This window comes from Schistocerca americana, chromosome 8 (assembly GCF_021461395.2).
Source record: "Schistocerca americana isolate TAMUIC-IGC-003095 chromosome 8, iqSchAmer2.1, whole genome shotgun sequence".
NCBI classification, from domain to species: Eukaryota; Metazoa; Arthropoda; class Insecta; order Orthoptera; family Acrididae; genus Schistocerca; species Schistocerca americana.
The window spans coordinates 437,880,107-437,901,782 of record NC_060126.1 but is presented as its reverse complement, the minus strand read 5'-3'; the positions used below and the strand labels follow the sequence as shown (position 1 = coordinate 437,901,782).

The 21,676-nt window shown below is 39.4% G+C and overlaps 1 protein-coding gene across 1 annotated transcript in view; it reads right to left on the bottom strand.

Moving 5' to 3' along the window:
- Positions 1-16,390: 16,390 nt before the first annotated feature.
- Positions 16,391-21,676, bottom strand: part of LOC124545149 — a 149,891-nt gene continuing 144,605 nt past the window's right edge. The window contains exon 8 of the mRNA XM_047123979.1: positions 16,391-16,563. Within this exon, the coding sequence (XP_046979935.1) occupies positions 16,556-16,563 (8 nt within the window). The 3' untranslated portion in view covers positions 16,391-16,555. The remainder of the gene's footprint in view (positions 16,564-21,676) is intronic.

Below are 21,676 nucleotides of genomic sequence, written 5' to 3'. Positions count from 1 at the left end.
GTAAAATGGGATCCACTTAAACCAAATGTACTCTCCACAGGAGGGGTAGGTTTTGATAAGCGCGAAGTTAGAAGAATATGAGTCTCTAGTTAGAAGAGAATATGTTGGACAACCTATTATTGAAGTCACTGTGTTTAAAGAAAAGGATCCTTGTTTAATGGATTTGCTTCTGAAGTTTGTGCAGTGTCCCAGAATTTCGTGAATGCTCTCCCTAAAAGTAAGCAAATAGTGATAATGCCCGTGAGTGGGCAGAAAATTGTAGTGGCCACTGGGCAAAGCAAGGTGGTTAAACAGGAAATATTGTTACCAATCATAGTAAGTGTAATACAAATAGAATTAAATTTTTTGATTGTTAATGGATTCAGTGTTGAAATGTTGGTAAGTGGCGATGTCTTAGACAAATATGAAGGTGGGTTAATTTTGGAACAAATGAAAAACCCGTAGTTATTCCCTTCATAGGTAAAAGGCAATGGGTAATTAATAAACCAAGTGATATTCCAATAAGATACTGTAGGTCCACAGAGGTAATCGAGGGCTATAATGTATATGGCGAAGAAAGGAAGTAGATAATTCTGAGACAGAAAATGTCATAATTACGATCGACGAAAAATTGGAAGAATTAAAGGATTTGACTGACGTACAAAGAGATTATTTGAGACGAATTTTGAACAACCATTATGAAGTGTTTTCAGGCCAACCAGGATTATTCGGAATTATGAGTGCTATTTAACTGTGAAAGAGGTTGCAAATTTTTGCCGAAAACCTTTTGCCGTTCCAGAAGTGCATAAGGAAGCCGTTCGAGATTTGATACAGAACCTGCTCGAATCGGGAATAATAGAAAACGATTAGTGTATATAGTAACCTATTGGCTGTAGTCGCTAAGAAGGATGGTTCTTTAGACTTGTTTTTGATGCCACAACGTTAAATAAAATTATCTTGCCAGAATGTGATGGGCCTGAAATCATAGAATAATTATTACAAAAATTTAAAGGTGCAAAATTTTTCACATCCGTGTATGTAACGTTTGGTTACTGGAACCTCCCGTTGGCTAAAGAATCTCGAAAGTACAAAGCTTTCCTATTTGAGGGGGGATGTTACCAGCATAAGGTAGCGCATTTTGGTTTAAATATCAGTGTTTGTGCATTTGTTAGAGCGATTCCCAGATTCTAGGTGACCATTTGTTAAGGAGAATTACGGTCTATGTGGACGATATATTAAGTTCGACTCCCACTTGGGAAGAGTACTGCCTGTTGCTAGACAAGGTGTTAAAAGCAATTAAAAAGGGGGCAATGAAATTGAAATTGGTCAAAACAGAACTTGTTAAGAAAGAAATTAAACTCCTGGGACATATAGTTAGTGATGAAGGGATTATGCCAGATCCAGGTAAGATAAAAGCCATCAGAGATTATGCAGTGCCAACCACGCGTAGAGAATTATAGGGAATGTTTGGACTTTTCCTATTTTACCGAAAATTTGTACCTGGTCAGATATTTAATGCACCTTGTCCGAAGGAACTTTTAAAGAAAAATATTCCCTATAAGTGGACTCAGGAGTGTTAAACAGTTTTCGAAGAACTTAAAGAAGCACTAGTAAGTAGTCAGATTTTGAACCATCCTGACTTTTCAAAACCTTTTTGGCTAGGATCAGATGCATGTGGTTACGGCCTTGGGATGGAATTATTTCAGGTCGAAACAGTTGGTGAAGAACAGGTCCACAAAATGATGGCATTTTCAAGTCGAAAGTTGCAACAAGCAGAGAGAAATTATAGCATTTCTGAATTGCAAGCCTTAGCCGTTATTTTCGGATTGAAAGAATTTGAGCAGTACCCCTTGGGACAAAAAGTTATAATTTTTACAGACCGCAGTCAGTAGCGACTCGAACACGGTAAACTATGGAAGTGGTTTACGTATTTACAGCAATTTGATTATGAGATGAAGTATATAAAGGGTTCTGAAAACATTGTGGCAGATGCGTTATCTAGAAGCATAATGGGAAAAGAGCAGGGGGTAGATCCATTAAGGAACAGGGACTGTGATGAAATTTTGCTGGCAGTCATTCAACTGCACAAAGAGGGAGCAATTAAGCGCATCTGTAAAAAAATCTCATATGGGAATGAAACCAGGACGATAATCTGAAATTGGTAAAAAGCAGGATATGTCTCACCCTGATGTTCCAAAGTTAGCTGAATATTATCAGGTATACAAAGATATTCTTTTTAGACAAAGAAAGAAAACGAATGAAGATTGGGGTATTTGATTCCTGGAACAACATTTAGATTTGTTAATTGATTTCATACATGGGAAACATGGATTTTACGGAGCCCATAATTGTATTGCTAAATTAAGTGAAGTAGTAATTTTTGATAACATGTGGCGTAGAGTGCAGAAAAGGCTAGAACACTGTGACAGATGTCAAAAAGTATGAGCAAATAACAGAATTACACAGGGACAGATGTACTCTGTGGAACCTTAGAACAAACTAGATTCAGTAGTGGTGGATCTTTTTGGCCCTCTGCCAGTTTCTAGGGGAGGTTGTGAATTTGTGTTTGTGCTGGTGGATGGATTTTCAGAGAATGTGAGATTTTATCTTATTAAGAAGGCAAATTCCAAAGTAATAGTGAGTAAATTGGAAAAAGCCTGCTTTGTAAACATTGGGGTGCCGAAAGCAATTTTGCAAGATAGTGGGCCGCAATTTATTTCTAAGCATTTTGAGGAGTGTTTGAAGAAGAGAAACATAGAACACATAAAAATTTCGGCCTGTTTCCCACAGGGAAACGTGTGAAAGGATCATGAAAGAACTTAACCGTCTCTGTAGAACATACTGTCACAAGAGGCACTCTGTTTGGACTAATTACTTGGAGTGTCTTGAAGAAGTGGTTAACAACTTGAAACATGAAACCACGGGTTTTGCGCCAGTAGAATTAATGGGTAGAATTAGACCTAATAATCTCCTCTGTAACCTAGTAGAATTTGCGACTCTTACGGAGGTAGCTATGGAGTAGAAGAAGAAGGTACCACGTGCCAATACTAGGAAAAAGGCTTTGGAAAGTGTAAGGCATCCGTGATTCCACAAGCATAGATGCTATTATCCGACGCCCAGGTCGATAGTAGACAGGAGTCGATTGTCAAGCGCTGCAGGAGGCATTGAGACGAGTGTTGAGTGGGGAGTAGCACTGGAGTGTGTCGTGTGAGAAGAGGTGCGGGAGAGACGGGCAAGAATGGTGGTCGAGTGATTTGTAAACGGTCAAATTCACCGGAGTATGACGAGTGAGCACGTCCCTCTGATCGTCGTGGGGTGGACCCTCATCAATACCGATTCGCGAGTGATATGAAACCAGAAAGTGACAAGTGCCGAATTACGTGTTTCGCGTCAACCGCGTCGGCCAGCAACAACCATGGATTGCAGTGAGGATAGTTGTGAATGCTAACCATCAGCATTGCGTGTGACGAAGTACTGAAAATCAGCAACCAATAAAAAGATATAACTGTAATTAGAAGTGTAAGGCGAAGGTAGCAACTGCCTCAGAATTTGTGTATTAGTTGGAAATATATATCAGTTTGTACATCGCAACGTTTATGGTTCTTAATAATAGACAAGCTTTCAATCCTTCCACTATTCAGTTGCAAAACAGCCGCACTCGGTTGAAATACCCCCAAAACCACAGCAGAAAAACCGATAGCCTTTCATCCATTAAGCACACGGTCATACAATCACAATAATTAACTGTTTGGCGGCTTCGGTAAATTACATAAAACCCCATAAGGAACTTAAACGTGGGTGTTTCAAAAGGAAAAGAAGACACAATGCAAGAGCGAGTCCAACGAGTCTTCAGATAGGTAATCTAGTTCTTGTGAAAACTAAAGAAAAGTCTAGAAACTGACAACTGACACTAAAATATTCACTGATGAGTGTGTGGGAACTTCTAGAACTATAGCCAAACCTCATGCAAACGTCTACAGATTAGAATATGTTAAGTCACAAATTGCTGGGCTTAAGAACATTACTGATTGAGAGAAATACATATTGAAGGAAAAATTTACCACCAGTAACTAAGAAGCCTCAGTGGACGCACATTCTTTGCAACATCAGGTGTTTGATGATCACCAGGCATCCTGAGTTGTTGGCAACATTACTGCCTTTTCATTACGTGTTGTCAACCTTCCTGTTCATCATTCAGAACTTTTGCTATCGTCTTTACTTCTTCTCTTTTGAGGTTATTAAAGTTCAGGAGAGGAGACTAGTAAATTTTATATTTGATTTTTATGATTGTTCAGAAAATAATATAGTATAGGGATCAATTATGAAAGATACAGAGAGACAAGTTTATTCAAATTTAATGAAACCTCCCAGTCTCGCTTTATAAGCTCTTAACAATCTCACACTTCATCGTTCAGAAAGATAGTGTTCCAGTAGATGACTATAATACTAATCAGTATGAGAAACGAATGGGAATGAGATAGTAAAGCATACAGTAATGTGATTAATTTTCCGAAATCTGTGACATCTAGAGACGTCGTTGTAAGAAATGTATTCAAGGGAATAGAGAATTGCCTGCATAATGAGTAAATGAAACGGTATATGAGGTGTTTGAAAAGCCACAGAGAGGTTGGCTTAAGTGTATTCCAGTAATTGCAGTAATGTACATTTTTAATATAGTGTAGAAGGTGTATTTGCAGAGCCACAGGAGTTGGCATGAGTAATGTTCAGTATTTTTCTATAAGGATTTTTGGTATTCTCTGATAATAATTTGTATTCCTTATACATTGTGTCTAATGTGTAATGGAGAGCCACAGAAGCTGGCATGAGTCATGTTTAGTATTTTCTATACATTATGTATTCTCTGCATATAGTAGTATGTAAGATAGAGTAATTTTCAGTAATTTTATAAAATGGTTTTCTCTTTTTACATAATGTATATAGGAGGAGTTGGACAACTGCAGAAAGTGGCCTGAATAATTTTCAGGGTATTTAATGATTTTGCATTCTCTTATATGATGTATGATGATATTTTTCAGAGCCACAGATGGTGGCAGAAATTTATTTTCAATATATTTAATAATGATGTAATTTTTTCTTTCTTGGTGTATAATAGCGTATTTCCGTAAAGTTAAACAGTAAATTTTTCTGAAAGAAAGTAAGAAAGAAACAGTAAAATTTTGAATTATCAATATTTGTAACAGTAACTTGCTTAATGATTAAAACAGATTTTGGAAAAAGAATTCAGTAGTTGTGCTAATTTCAGGTACTGTTAAAGATTTTGGGGAGACAGTTAATTCATTTTTCACTGAGTTAGTTAATACTAAATGTAAAGAAATGTTGGATCAATAACGAATATGAATTGGCCTAAGAAGTAGTTTTGAGTAAAGTGAACCTGTTACTGCAGTAAAATTTAAAAAAAAAATGTTTTGAAAAAGTTCTTTGAAGATATTTTTACTTCTGAATCTGGGAGTCTAGCTCTGAGAAATATTATTTATTAGGAACAAATGTGTCTGTTAGGTTAGGGTGTAAATACTAAGGATGGATACTTAGGCCTACTGTATATAGCAAGTAGGGAAAAAGGTGACAGAACCGGATTGGAAGTGAGAGAGAACCCGATGTTGAGACAAAGCTGGCTGCTGTAGTCCAGTGACGAGCCTTTATGTGATCAAGATGTAAAGGTTTGTGATCCATACCTATTTGCTTCGTCTGTGAAAGTTGTCGAAACCCCAAATTTTTTGTTAGAACGGTGTTAAAATTGGAAACAATCCCCACATCGCTGCATAAGGTTTAGGAAAAGGCACCATTTGTAGTGCCTGAATTGTATTTCAATAAAGTTTTTGGACGCTACATAGGCAACAAAATAGAATTATTATTTTTGGTTAAATATTATGTGGAAAATGTAAAAGTTTGATTCGAAAAGAGACTGTTGTTTCAAGACGTTATGTAAAACTTCCCTTATATGAATGTTTTGTAAATTTAAATTGAGAGAAAATGTTGTAGCATAGGAGTGTGGGAGAAAATAATTGAAAATTTTTGGTATAAGAATTTACTGTATGCCATCAATCCCTAGCTAATAACTATTGATGTACCTGTATATAATGTTATAAAGTAATCCTAGGTATTTTGTTTATTTGAGAAAGACTTCAACATAGATTTTAGCAAGAACAATTTAGATTTGACAGTGTCAGTGTTGCTATCGAAATCATTCTTAAATAACATTTATGGTAATAACAACCGTAAAATATACTCAAGAGATATTTTATGTTCTTAGGGGGTGTGTAACATCGCAAGTCAATACGCAATAGCATTTATTGCACTACTTTGCAGTACGGCTCGTAGCTTTGGAGCCCAGAAACAGCCGCTTGTATCGTAGCGTGACTAATTCACACCTGTCACTAGCCTAGCCGTAGGAAGAGGTACCTGTATCAATTAGAGGGACAGAATATTCAAGCCTCTAAGAATCTAAATAAAACTGTATTAAATATCATTCAATTTAGTAAAAAGTCAATATACCGCCCTTTGTTATTAAAAAGAAGGTTGTGTTAAAATCTCAGCAATCTAGCTGAGATACTTTCAGGGTTAGAGAAAATTACCTAAAACACCCCAAACCAACACTTGTAAGATTAGAGTCAGTTATGATTCATAACAGTTTCTCTTTTAGTATCATTTGGAATTATTACTGAAATTCACAAAATTTAAGGTCAATTTGTTTGAATTTTCATAATTAAAAAGGTTAACTATTTCTCATTTTCGTAATATAAAATTCAGAAAAGATCAGTATCTATTTAATGTGTTGCTATGTGAGTAAATGAGAATGAGTGAGAGTGTGTATGGGGGACATACGTAAAAATTCAATATTATCTCAGGTTAAACATTATATAACTGTATCATGCGAAAGTATTAAGCGAGCAAGTTGCAATGAAACATGTAATTTCCACACCTTGCTAATGATGTATGTCCAAGGGTAATTGCTTTTATAAGAAGGTAGCTAGAATAGCCGTTTACAAAACAATAGTTTTCTAAAGTTATTTCAATATTAGTTTTCTTTTCGTCTCGTTTTTTTTTAACATTTTATAAACATTTGCACGATGAAGTGACGTAAATGCATCTGTGAATATTGATTGGCGTAAGACAGTTTTAGCGATAGAAAGAACTCAGAGGATTGTTTTGATTGGCTGTTCATTTTGAACAACCAATCCGCGTTAAGCATTTCCCGCACACTGCAAGTAGTTATAGACCCTGGAAGGAATGGCAGTGAGTCAGTTGCTGGCTAGCTATCCGACTTGTAGGTCATGTTGGACGTGTCCATCTGCATTATGAGTAAAATGAAGAAGTTACTGGTTTCTCGAGTCCGGATTGAATTGCCGTGAAAGCAGTTGCGTTTACGGACAGATTGTGAAAACCTGAGCATTGTGAAGTGATCTGTTGGAAAGATAAATGCGTGTGAACTTTCGGCCTTTGTAAAATTCCGCGTGGCATGTTTTATACCCGTTTAGGGAATAGTCAGCGAGCAATTTCTGTTAATCGAAATCCGCTGAAAACGACCGAAAGTGAAACTCATATATTGTAGTAGAGTATTTACTGTAGATCGTGTAACGATTCGGGTTTGACATAAGTGCATTTCTGGCTGCCTAGCGTGTGTACTGGGTTGCATGAACTGTCAGCTGAGGACAGTAATGTTAGTCGTTAATTAAATTCGGGCTGATGGCGAGTGTTTAATTTTGAACCTAAAGAAGTAAAAGAACTAGCTGCTGAATTTTGTCATTTTTCTAAAGAGATGAAGCAATCGCCCTTCACCCGAAAACTGTGTTATAAGATATTACAGGATAGCTTGGCGCCAGATTTTACGCTGACTTTCCAGACGTAAGTATTGACGGTGTTTTTCTTAAACACCGCTTTTAACATCGTCTGAACAGTATCTACGTATGCAGAGAAACGGGTTGGTGATCTGACGCCTTACTGAGGTAGATGGAACTTTTATAGTGAACAGTACGACGAGAGAAGTGAACAAACTCAGACGACTCATTTTCTAAACCACCCCGACGAAAACAGATTATCCAAATTTGTCTTCACGTGAGGTTAAAATACAAGGAGCTATTTCTGGAAAAAGTGTTGATGTGAAGCTTCTAACCAATTTAGACTTTTAGTGTCAAGGCTGTAAATTTTCAATGAATTTCTTGACTGTTTGTCTCTTGTTCATCGAAACAATATTAGAAGTAGATTTTCTAAACAAATACAAAGCCATTTTGAATTTTAGTGACGCTGAAGTAGGAATGGAAGTGGAAGGTAAGTCATTTTCATTAACATTTCAGGACTAGACCTCTAACAAGAAGAAGAAATAAACTGTTTATTTATTTTGACAAACAATGCATCGCAGTTTCCAGCAGAGTACTTTTGTAATAACACAAGTTGTGCGTATACTTTTCACAATGAAAGGGATCAGGAAATCGATATAAAGTCTCATTCATGGTATATAGCATTTACTAAAGCTGTACCCTGATAATAGAACTATGTGTCAGCTATTTCTACAATATTACAGTGCACAGCAACAGTTACCTACAAATAATGCTATTGCACCGCATGCCAGAGCTTCTCCCGTCGCACGGCAGGCAACTTTTGACAAGAATAAGGCGACTTTTGTTGCGCAACAAACTTCATTTGTCGTGCAACAAATGTAGTGATTTGCTGCCACGAGGTGTAGCCTAAATAAACTGTTACCAACTTCGAAATTTCATCTAGAAACCGAATAAGAACAATTAATTTCTAATAAAATGAACCTTGACAGTATTTTTTAAACAGTTCTGAGTGGATACACAGGTTATGGTTCAAATGGTTCAAAATGGCTCTGAGCACTATGGGACTCAACTGCTGAGGTCATTAGTCCCCTAGAATTTAGAACTAGTTAAACCTAACTAACCTAAGGACATCACAAACATCCATGCCCGAGGCAGGATTCGAACCTGCGACCATAGCAGTCTTGCGGTTCCAGACTGCAGCGCCTTTAACAGCACGGCCACTTCGGCCGGCAGTACACAGGTTATCAGCAATGTGTTGTTCACCTGGGAAATATTTTTTTGCTATACACCTTGATGGTAATACAAGGACATGCAACATTTCCTACCACTTTGGACGAGTTAGACAGGTTATTACGACGGTAACTGTGTTGTCTGGACTTTGATGACGTACTTTGATGATAGAAGTTTTTCATTATCTCTTGTGACGTAGTCCAGTTGTGTCTACAGAAGCGAAATATTCACAGTTATAGCTTCGAGGTGTCGTTTATGTGGAAATAAGTAGACGAAAACAGCGGAAATTTTTATTTGAAGCGTATACTGAGACAAAGACAGCGAATATGATTTATGTTGTAACAGGATAATGAGACTGATGTTGGCTAAGTACACTAGATGATAATTATAAGATTTATGATGCAGACTGTAATAGAAAGAGGGAATGATTATGATGATTAACGTAGAGAAAGAGTAAGTGAGTAATGGTTAGGGCATAGGGACCCTGTTTCTTGTTATTGCCAGTTTTATGTCATGTCGATGCATTTTCTATTTATAAGCGGAAAAGGTAAGGTTTTGAAAAGATGTGGCTTGATGAAAATAGTAAATATAGGACACATGACTCGGGACAACACAGTTATTTCTTTGGTGTGTTTATAATTATGTGATTAAAATTATTCAGCCATTTACATAACATACAAGGTCATTTTCTTCACTGGAACAACAAAACATGTAACAGTTATGCAAACTGTACAGTGCTTCAAGAAGTGTACGTTTTTGTTCCCATTACTGCATGAAAAAGTTTTACAAAGATTTGGCTCAACATAGATTGTTACTGTGTATCATGACACATTCTTTTAGCACATCATTCAATTATGTGACTGGACTTTGCGGTAGCGTGTGTTTTGTTGTTTATACTGGTGAATGACTTTTTTTTCCTTTTCTGATTTGTATATAGTTATATGCAAGCTAAATTTAACTTCTATTGAATTCTGTAAAACTAATCAGCCTTGTCTTTCTCTAACAGATAAACTTCACATAAGTATGAAATGACATCATAACAATATCGTCCATCAGACTAGGTTTTTGGGAAATTTGGAAGTGAAGATGAAATTCACAACTTGCAAGGTGTGATACAGATAGACAATCTACTCAGTATAAGAAAAAAAGCAATAAGAGAAATGAGATGCATGAATTATGTGAGATACTAATGATGATTTTTTGTTTAACTTTCCAGCTTTCTTATTTTTGTCATCACATGCGATAATATTCTTTTATATATATTTTTCTACAAAATTGTGTGGCATTGCAGAGAAAGTGTATGCTTGTATTTACATATGATGCAACGTAACAATATGCACTGCTTTAGCTCAATGAATTTTCTAGTTGAATTTGCCTTTACAATTATGTCATTTATTGAGTTTCTTTATAATGCATATTCTCTGTATAAATTGTTAATATAGGAAGTGATGTCATTAATATAATAATTACGTTAACTGTAGTACTCTAGTGAGCCCTCATGAGACGAAATGGTTATATAGGGCAAATATCAGATAAGAAATGGTTATGCACAGAAATAGAAGTATATAATATGAACTTATAACATTGTATTAAATATATGACAGAAAGAAGCAAAGAGATAATGAGTTGTATACGCTGGAAGTTGATAAAATTACAGATGAAAGGATTAGAAGGTGCACAAACTAAAGGATGAAAACTAACTAGACACCATGCTCATTATTGACCACATTAAGTATAATAATAGACTGATGATTAACTGACTACAAAGTGTATTCTTTGATGTGCACCTTGGTTGCTCCCTAATGTCTGTTTTTCCTAATTATGTATTCGTGTTCTCCTTATATGTGCATATGGCCACTATCATCATGTGTTTATTTCTTGTCTATGATCACTGTCCTTACCTGTCTTTTCTACCTTACCCCCTATGCTTTTGTTTACTTTACTAATGAACATGCATATATATTTATTTGAATAGATTTAGGATTTTCTGTGGGTCATTCTGTACACATATAATAATTGTTTCTTAGCATGTCTGTTATTGCACACTGTTTCACGTGATTTACTTATCTGATGTTTCTGTAATTCATTATTGTAAAGGCATTATGCCATTTTTTCTTGCTTTTTAAAGACGTTGACATCTGTTGTTTCCACTACGCTACACATGCTGTCCATATGTATGACTATGTGAAATCTTATTACTCCTGTCTCAATATTGCTAACTATATAGTGCATATGTAACAAATTGTAACTGATTGACCATTCACCATAAATGATTGAGACTTGAAGAGATGCAGAACAGAAGAAATGTGTCTACTGATTATATACTGAAATATTGGCTGCTAAATGTTGCCATACTTCACCGATACAAGCTGCAACTGACTTTTATAAGGAACTCTTCGCTACTACAAGATGGCTTTTAAGGCACCACTGGATCTACAGTCTGCTTCAAGCAGAAAATACTACTTATTTTACTGTTTGTGCATGTATGGGGTTGTCACCTCAGAACTGTGCTTAGTCTCACTCAGTCTATTTCCACATAATTTTTCGCAACCGTAACATAATTGCTAAGACCTAACGACAAGGACACTGTTCTATCTACTTACATTGTGCAAACTACTACTGCCATATGTGACTATGTCTCAGAAATATAGATCTTGTGTGATATAGACGCTGTAACAGACTTCCTGTTGCTATAAAAACAGTATAGACCACGAATACCACTACCTGAAATACAAAATGTCGTATATATATACATACACTTAAAAATAACCTTGTACAGAACGTTCTCATAGACTTCATTAGACATGACAACCTACCTGTGGTGAATTCTATTGATTTCTTCATTAACATGTTCTGGAATTTTGTATATATTTAATACTTATAATTTTTTTTATCTCACATTCTTGTACAGCTGTTTTTCTATTTGTATTTGTAACATCTTTGGTACGTTCTTCTCCATAATGTTTTGTATTTTGTCGTTGTTCCATTTCTGTCTGAAATGACCCAAATACAAAACTCTACTCATGGAAGGGGAATGATATGTAAGGTGAGAATGTCATATTGATCTGCGTAAGTTACCGATGTGCATCAGAGAGAGAGCAAGTTATGTTACTGTTAAACAATCTTTGGTCTTGTTGTGGCACAGTCTTTGCCTCTGTGCAGTCTGATACCTTCTTAGCTGAAGTATGGTAGGCGATGGACATATTCATTAGTGCTGTATTGACTTGTGAGTTTATCTGTTAGATGATGAAAGCCTTATTGTATAGGACAGCAAGGATTAATATGATGTATGTAGTGATAGGCACATATACCTTGATGGGATTATCGTCAGCAAGTTATCTTTGTTCACTTGCTCAGAGCTGATGTCCTCAAGTGATGCATTAACTTATCAACTGATTAAGCTGTTTCATTTTTATAGATATTCTCTGTCAATATTGTACCCTTATTAAATCCTGGTTCACTTTGATAAGCATAGTATTATTCAAATCAATGTTACGTGTGAAGAATACACGAAGTTTTCTCTACTTTTCTGAATACATACTTCTTTCTAAAATTGTTGAATTGTAATATCATTTCGTAGCAATAGTTGCTCTCCCCATGCCATTGTTTAAAGCAGGTTTATCATTATGCATTACGACATTGCACCATATGGTATGCAACAGTTTGGATGCTCTTTGGAAATTCCATTTAAAAACAGAAATCTATAGTAGCCGCTGCCGGCTTGCTGTTGCCGGCTGTGCTTTCGAGAAATCTGAGAAAATGTTGTCAAGATGCTAGGTAAGTGAAAATTTTTATTAGGGCCAGATAACTGTTTAGTTCAGTTGCTCATTTAATATCAAGCAAATTGTACTGAGATCAGCTACAGTTCAATTCAAATTAGGTTCTATTCAGTCAAAGGTTTTTATTAGGGCCAGATAGCTGTTTAGTTCAGTTGCTCATTTAATATCAAGCAAATTGTACTGAGATCAGCTACAGTTCAATTCAAATTAGGTTCTATTCAGTCAAAGGTTAAAATACAAGCTTAAGTTGGATACCTGTTTGGGGGTACATAGTTTTGGTAATACATAGACTTATTGTAGAGTGGAGGTAAATTTGGGCAGAAATACATACTGGGAAACTCAGACATGGCGACATCGGCGGTACAGCTCATTGGTTCTTTTGGTAATGCGTAGTGAGATTGTGCTGGATTTATCGAAAGCAAAAATTGGCGCTGCGTTAATTCTACTAATGTTGTACTTCTTTTTCAAGCAATTCATTCACAGTTTTATGTTCAGTTTGTGAAATTTTGAGTAGTGTGATGATCATCCATTACTTCATTAAGTAAACAGTTGGCATAACAATACGGGTTCTGTGTGGATTTCATTCATTGTGGAGTATTTGTGTGCACGACAGTAGAGGTTTTTTTTCTTTTTTTTTTATCACTGTAACAATTCTGTTTTTCCAGGGAATAGTACACAACAGAAAACAGTACGAAAGTCTATCATAGCATAACAGAGGGTGTTACAAAATAACGAGTTGGTTCAGGATGAGATAAACCACCTATAGCAATCAGCAACTACCAACAGTTTACATAACAATGCAGAAAATTGCGTTATGGCAGCAGACGGCCGATATGAGTAGCTAAGCTAAGAGCAAAATATCGACAGTAGTGCCTGTCTCGGTTTCGTAGCCCGTTGGACCCCAGACGATTTGAAAAACGTGTCTTGCTCAGTTGAGTCCGGATTTCTGCTGGTAAGAGCTGGTGGAAGGGTTCGAGTGTGGCGCAGACACCATGGGATCATAGATTCAAGATGTTAACAAGACACTCTGCAACCTGGTTGCGGCTTCATAATGGTATGAGCTGTGGTTACATTCAATGGACCAGTATTCTGGTCCTACTGAACGATCATTTACTGTAAATGGTTACCTTGTATGTTCTTCTATTTGAAGGCAATCTGGAGGCATTCACGGACTTTGTGTTAGCAATCAGCGATGCGCCATGTCACCGGGCCACGATTGTTCACACTTGTTTTCAAGACCATTCTGGGCAATTTGAACAAATGATCTGGCCACCCACATTGCCCGACATCAATCTCGTCGAACGTTTACGCACATAAACAAGAGGTTAGCTCCTACATAAAATCCTGCACCAGCAAAACCTTCACAATTATGAACGGCTATAGAGGCAGTATGGCTCAATATTTATGCAGACGATTTCTGGCGACATGTTGAGTCCACGTCACGTCCAGTTGCTGCACTACGTATGTGAAAGAAGATCCGGCACGATATTAGGAGTGTCCATGACGTGTGTCAACTAACTGTAATTAGGTCCTTTCGCATACTACTTTGCTCGCCGATTCAGCATAGAACCTCTTAATTTACATTATCACTCCACCTATTTTTTTCTGAACCATTCCATATCACCACACATAATGATATCGCTTCTCTTCTTCTCCAGCTTTACCACAGTCCGGATGTTTCTCCCATATGTTTCTGTGCTACAGACCAACATTCTCGTAAATTTCATACTCATATTAATGCCTATGTGTGGTACTAATAAAGTTTTCTCGTTCAGAATTCCACTCTTTGCCAGTGCTAGACTGTTTATTATGTTGACCTTGTCACAATCATGTCTCTTGTTTTGCTCCTAAGTTAGCAGAATACTTACATTTGAATTTCGTCGCTTATCTCATTTCTTTTTCTCTTAGAAATTTTCGACATTGTTTTGTTTACAGTCCAATTTCTTTACTTGGTAGAATTTCATTAGAGGGAACTGATCGAACAGTTTTGTAGCGAATGATTCTATAGACACGCCATCAGCAAATTTCATCGTATGTACCTTTTACAGTAGAACTGTGGTCTCAGTTTCTCTTATTTCCTGTTTCTTCGTCAATATGAGAGATGAGTAGTAGAAGAAGATAACTACGTCCATGTCTTTGATCTTCTTGTCTCTTGACATACGATAGGGGTTCAATAAGTAATGTAACTCTTTCTTTCTGAAAGTAGCTAGGTTTTATTCAAGATTCCAATACAACATGTTATTCCAACATTTTTGCCTACAAAACCTTATTTTTCAGTATGATTTCCGGTCGAAGCGGCGACCTTACGCTACTTTACTGGGAGAGTCTCTATGCCCGCATGATACCACCCTATCGGTTGCCCTCCGAGCCAAACTGTTGCGGCATCAGTAAGCTCCCCCTTATCCACGTACTGCTTCCCCCGAAGTGCACCCTTGATTGGGCCAAACGGAAGGAAGTCTGGAGGTGCGAGATCCGAGCTGTAGGGTGGATGAGGAGGAACAGTCCAGTGAAGTTTTGTGAGCCCCTCTCGGGTGCGCAGACTTGTGTGAGGCCATGTCTCGTCATGGAAAAGGAGAAGTCAGTTTGCATTTTTGTGGCGGCGAATACGCTGGAGTCGTTTCTTCAACTCACTTCAGAGTTGATCGTTGCACAACGAAGGAGAACATCAAACAGAAGACCGTGGCCGTGACTTTATCGGCTGAACATTTTCTTCAGAGGAGAGGTAGTGTGGCGCCACTACATAGATTGCCGTTTCTATTTCGGGTTCGAAGCGATGAACCCATGTTTCACGGCGTGTGACAAAGTTCAGCGACCTGGTTGAGATGATGACAGACGCCTCGCCCAACGATTCGCCGTTGTTTTGTTCAATGCAAGTCTCCATAGACATTTCTGGAAGTGCCTATAAATGTCTGTGACGGCCCGGTTTTCCGCCAAAAGAAACTCAATGACAGCTATCTACCTGGAACACACCTCCGTTACAGTCCTTAGTTTGAATACTACGATGAGCTCCGACACACTTCATGAAACCATAGGGGCTGAAGCGGGAATATTCCATGACGTCCCACAACAAATTCCACTTCTTTTTCAACTGGAACTGTCTGAGAAAAAAATGTGTTGCGTTATTTACTGAACGACCGTCGTACATTTTTACTTTATTCTTCAATACTACCGTGTTACAGTGTTTAGTTACAGCGAATACATATGGTCTGAGACTTTCAATTATCTTGCGCTGTTATACCCTGCCGAACGTTCATAATAGGTATCCAAATTTTATGACAGTGTCCTGATTTGTACTTACTGTTACTGCCGTTCTTAAGCGTATCGTCATAACTTCCTCGTTCCTAAATCCAGATTTATGCACCTGTGAGGGAACTGACCAATAAAAGTCTGAAATCCGTTTCTCCCATTAACCAGCACAGTGTCAGTTACTGTTCCCTGCAGTGAAGAATGTATGGAGACAATCGTGTTCCACGTTTACTATAAGGTCAAGGTCTTCCAGTACCGTAAATTATTCACCAACAAAGACAGACCTCTGGCTTAATCGGATCGAACTTGGAACGAAAGATACGAATGGGAGTACTGTACTCATTAAAAAGACGCAATAAATTGTTTTCAGTGCTTTATTCACTTCACGTGCAAGAATATTTGGAAATAAAACAGGGAAGTCAAAGTTCACGCGGCTGGAACTCCACATCAGCTACTGACTGCCCTTCTCTCAACGGTTTCGGATCCGGTTGTCCTCGCTGTAATGTCTTCCATCTGTCCGATTCATCACAGGCCTGTAAAACAAAACAAACAGGGAATGGAAAATATGAGTATACGGTGTAAAGGGTGAAACAGAATTCCACCAACAAATTTTCAGAGGTTGTCTAGGGTTACTTTCGCACCACATCTGTACGAGGAGCATTCAGTAAGTAATGCAACACACTTTTTTTTGTCTCTGCCAGCTACGGTTGAAAAACTGTGGAATTTGATATAGAACATCTTGGAACATTTTCGCTTCAGCCCCTATAGTTTCATGAAGTTCCGACATATGGCAGCGCTATACGTACTGTGCCTGTACCGGTGGTGCGTTCCAAGCCGAGAGTTATCATTCAGTTTCTTTTGACCGAAAACCAGAGCATTGCAGATATTCACAGACGCTTGTAGAATGTCTATGGAGACCTGGAAGGGCACAAAAGCACGCCAAGTCGTTAGCCGAGGCGTCTGGCATCATCGCAAGGACGCGCAGACCTGTCTCGTCGATAGCGTGCCGGCCGGCCGCAAGCTGTGATTCCTGCCGTGTTGAAACGTGCAGACACTCTCGTTGGAGGTGATCCACGGACGCAGACGAACTTCTCCTTTGTGAAGGTTTTTCCACACACGAGAGTGATGGTAAGAACAAACCTAATAAATTATAGTGATACGATTACTCTGGGGGTCCATTACACTTAAATACTCAGACAATGTCCCTGAACAACGTCTCAAAGTTGATCATCGGAATTCTGGTTCACCCTGTATAAATGTCCCGCACTTACGTGCTCAACGTTCAGCGAGCAGTCTTCGTTACTGGGTATGCAGCCTCATCGCACAGGGTAAATCACACAACGTTACTTCGAGGCAAATGCACTCATCTGAGGATTTTGAATTTGGGTGACGAAATTTTGTAGACGACTACATAGACCTGAATCCGAACCTGGGTTCTCTGCTTTTCGCGAACAGACTCATCAACGTGAATAAAACGTTCTCGGTTTTAAAGCCGCATCAATTTGAATAAAATGCTCGAGCTTTCCATGGCCATCTCCGCCATCGTCGTCAGGAGTTCACTGACTGCCGGGGCTGTTACGGTCTCTCGCTTATATAGGCATGATGACATCATCAGCAGCCAATCAGATCGATCCAATGTGGCGCGGGCAGCTAGCGGAGCTATTATTGCCCGTGGCAGCACCGGTGACGTCAGGTGGCGCTAGGGGCAGGAGCCACGTTTGAAACTGCCGCTCCCGTTCGCGCATCTGTCTCTGCTTTCTTTCGATGTCCAACGCCCGCCCCCATGCCCTGCTGAATGTGTATCCCTGGTTTCTGTTGAAATTGTTGGAAGGCAGGAGGCCAGCTTGGTCATTCAGTGTATCGGAAACCAACACACACTGATCGGTACTTGAACGCCAATAGTTTCCACCACCCTGTACACAAGAATGCTGTCCTGAACACGTTGGTTCATAGAGCCAAGATTATCTCTGACGACGACCACCAACAGTCTGAATTGCAGAACTTAAAACGTGTTTTCGGGGAAAATGGATACAGCAAAAGAGACATCGCAAACGCTTTCAAAGACACCTGGCGAATCAGAAGAAGAGGCCAAACGAACTGTATGCCTGCCATACTGTGGAGTGACTAGCAGTAAGTTAGAACGTCTGCTGCAGAAAAATGGGCTAAGACCAGTGTTCTGGCCCACCCCCAAGATACGAAATATGTTGCGCCCTGTTAAGGACGACATTGCTCTTCGAGTGTCCGGTGTGTATGGTGTACCCTGTGAATGTGGCAGCACGTACATTGGACAGGCAATTCTCACGGTTGCGAAGTGTTGTACTGAGCACAAGCGCCATATAAAACAAAGGGAGCTTGACAAGTCGGCCATAGTGGAGCATTGCCTAGAAAACGGACATAAAATACAGTTCGAAAATACAAAAGTGTTGGCTAATGCGTCTACATATTGGCACTCTGTTATAAATGAAGCGGCCGAGATTCGGTTAAACAACAACAATTTCAACAGAGACCAGGGATACACACTCAGCAGGGCGTGGGGCGTGCGTTGGACATCGAAAGACTTCGAGAACACAGACTCATCAACAGTTAGGTTATCTGAGAATGTCTCTCATCGTCAATGATGTTTCTATCTCTTACTTTATAGCGCTTCGCCCAAAGATTCTCCCACATGATACGTGGGAAAAATACCGCTATGGGGATGGATTTAGTATAGGTAGGAGGCTTACCCTATGATAAGGAATAAATACACACTCTTGAAGGCTATTTTTTTAAACCTCGAATCGGTCACGAAATAGAAACCACAACTCCCAGATACGTCTCTACATAGCCTCCACTGTGAATTAGACGTTTGTCACGGTGCAGTACCAAGGTTCCAATACCCCATCATAGAAGGTGGCCGCCTGTGCTTTCGCCAATTCTCTACGCTCATCCACTGCTTTCTGTCTGTGCCAAAATATTATCCTTATAGCCAGCGATTCGTATGAGCTTTCTTTCTTTCTTTCTTTTGGTGGTGCCTTGTCCCGCAGTTTCGCAGGGTCGGCACAGTTAAGAACGGATTTGGCAAGGTTAGTTTTTAAGGTGTGGCCGGATGTTCTTCCTGCCACCACCCCATACCCCCGGGGACGGAATTAGTGTACCCCAGCTGTCTGTGTCTAGTGTAATCCATGGCATAGTGCGAACGCGTTCAGATGTCTGCGACTCGTGTAACTGAGGCGGAAGGAGGGGACCAGCCCGGTATTCACCTAGCGGGATGTGGAAAACCGCCTAAAAGCCACATCCAGGCTGGCCGACACACCGGCCGACGACGGTAATCCGCCGGGCGGATTCGATCCGGGGCTGGCGCGCCTAGCCGAGTCCAGGAAGCAGTGCATTAGCGCTCTCGGCTAACCAGGCTGGTAGCGATTCGTATGAGCGAGGCTGTGAAAATCAGAGGGAATGAAGTCCAGGATGCATTGTGGGTGTTGGAATACTTCCCACCGAAAACGCTACACGGGCGTCCTCAGTGGCCGTGCACTATGAGGCATAGAACTGTCATGAAGAAGGAGACGCATAACAGCTATGTTATATGGGCTACATGAAATCAGACGAAATTCGACATGCGTTTCGCTCTTGTCAGAAGACTCCTTGGTTGTTGGCTTCTTTAGGTGCTCAGGACTGAAAAGTACGACGTGACCTAACGCATTCCAGAGATATCGCGCAACGCATCTGCACGATGCTTCAACGGACGTTCATTGTAGTTCGAATTTCGTTACCGTTTGGAGGCTGGAAAAACAGCCCTTATATCGATGAAGATGCAGTGACATGGAACAATATCGGCGAAAATCTTTTAGGAATTCTGACACTCTCCTAAAATGAAGATAGTGGTACAAAGGGAAATTTGTGACATTTTCTTTCATTTACTTGTATCTTCCTTGATCTCATCCGGTAGACCCATTAACTTTATTAAATATATGTATACATGTCCAAAGTGTTAGGATATAAGTGGAGACATTTTTATTGGCGATGAGGACAATGTACTGAACAAGATTATATCAGTATTTACTTCACTTGCAGATTAATAATTGTAGGTATTAGGAGTATTGGCAGTTCGAATATTATAAACTATCTTGACACCGAGAAGCTTATGGCCACCAATTAGCATGGTTTTAGAAAGCACTGCTAGTGCAAAACTCAGCTTCCCCTCTTACTACATATTATACTTCGAACTATGGATGAGATGCAACAGGCAGATTCCGTATTCGTAGATTTCCGGACAGCATTCGACAACGGCGCCCCATTGCCGGCAGTTAACGAAAGTTTGATTATATGCAATAGGTTCACAGACGTGTGAGTTGTTCGAAGACTTTTTGAGTTGTAGATTCCAGTCAGTTGTCCTAGAAGGCGAGTTTTCATCAGAGGCAAGGGTATGGCCAGGAGTGATAGGATCGCTTTTGCTCTCTGTATGCATAAATGATTTGGATGAGAGGGCGGGCAGCACTTTGGTGTTGTTTGCTCATGACGTTGCGACGTACGCAAAGGTGTCAAAGTTGAGTGAGCGTAGGGATCTGCAGGACGACGAAGACAAAATTTGCATTCGATACGATGAATGGCAACTAACTCTAAACGTGAAAAAATGTAACTTACTAAGGAGGACCAAACCTGTAATGTTCGGATGCAGTACTACTAGTGTCCTGCTTGACAAAGTCACGTCGTTTAAGTGTCTGGGTGTAACATTGCAAAGCCATATGAAGTAGAACGAGTATGTGAGAACTGTGGCAGGGGAGGTGAATGGTCGACTTCGGTTTATTGGGAGAATTTTAGGAAAATGTGGTTCATCTGTAAAGAAGGCACCATATAGGACGCTGGTGCGACCTATGCTTGAGCAATATTCCGGTGTCTGGGGTCCGCACCAGGTTGGATTGAATGAGGACATCGAAACAATTGAGAAGCAAGCTGCTGAATTAGTTACCGGTAGGTTCGAACAAGACGTAAGTGTTACAGAGATGCTTGGAGGCTCAATTGGCAGTCCCTGGAGGGAAGACGAATTCGAATACTACCGAGAAAATTTGGAGAACTGGCGATTGAAGCTGACTGCCGCTAAAATACATTGCGCGTAAGAACCATAAATATAATATATGAGGTACTAGGGAACATATCGAGCCATATAGACAATTGTTTTTCCTTCGCTCTGTTACCGTGTAGAACAGGAAGGGATGTGACTCGTAGTGGTGCAGGGTGTCCTCCGCTGTATGATGGCTTCCTGAGTATCCTTGTAGGTGTAGTATGTTTTAGGTTGGTCAGTACCTCGAAGTACATGTGACAAGAGCAAGTCATTTAATGCTTCTTTTCCCCTGAGAAGCATGTCGAGTGTTGAAGGGTGGACGCACGGACGTAAAACGGTTAGTCTATGCCGACAGGAGTAGTCCATGTAGTGGTGCCGTCAGGACTGTGCAGTAAATGTCAGATAGTAAATTGCGTTACGTGTTTTAGAGAAAATAGTTAGATGCAGGGAATTGAACTGATGAAAGTAGAAAATATAAACATGCAGTAAATGAAGCAGCTGAAAAGGAATAAAAAAAGTCTCAAAAATGATGTCGACAAGAAGTGCAAATAGGCTAAGCCTAATGGCTAGAGGACAAATGTAATGATGTAGTAGCATATATCACTAGG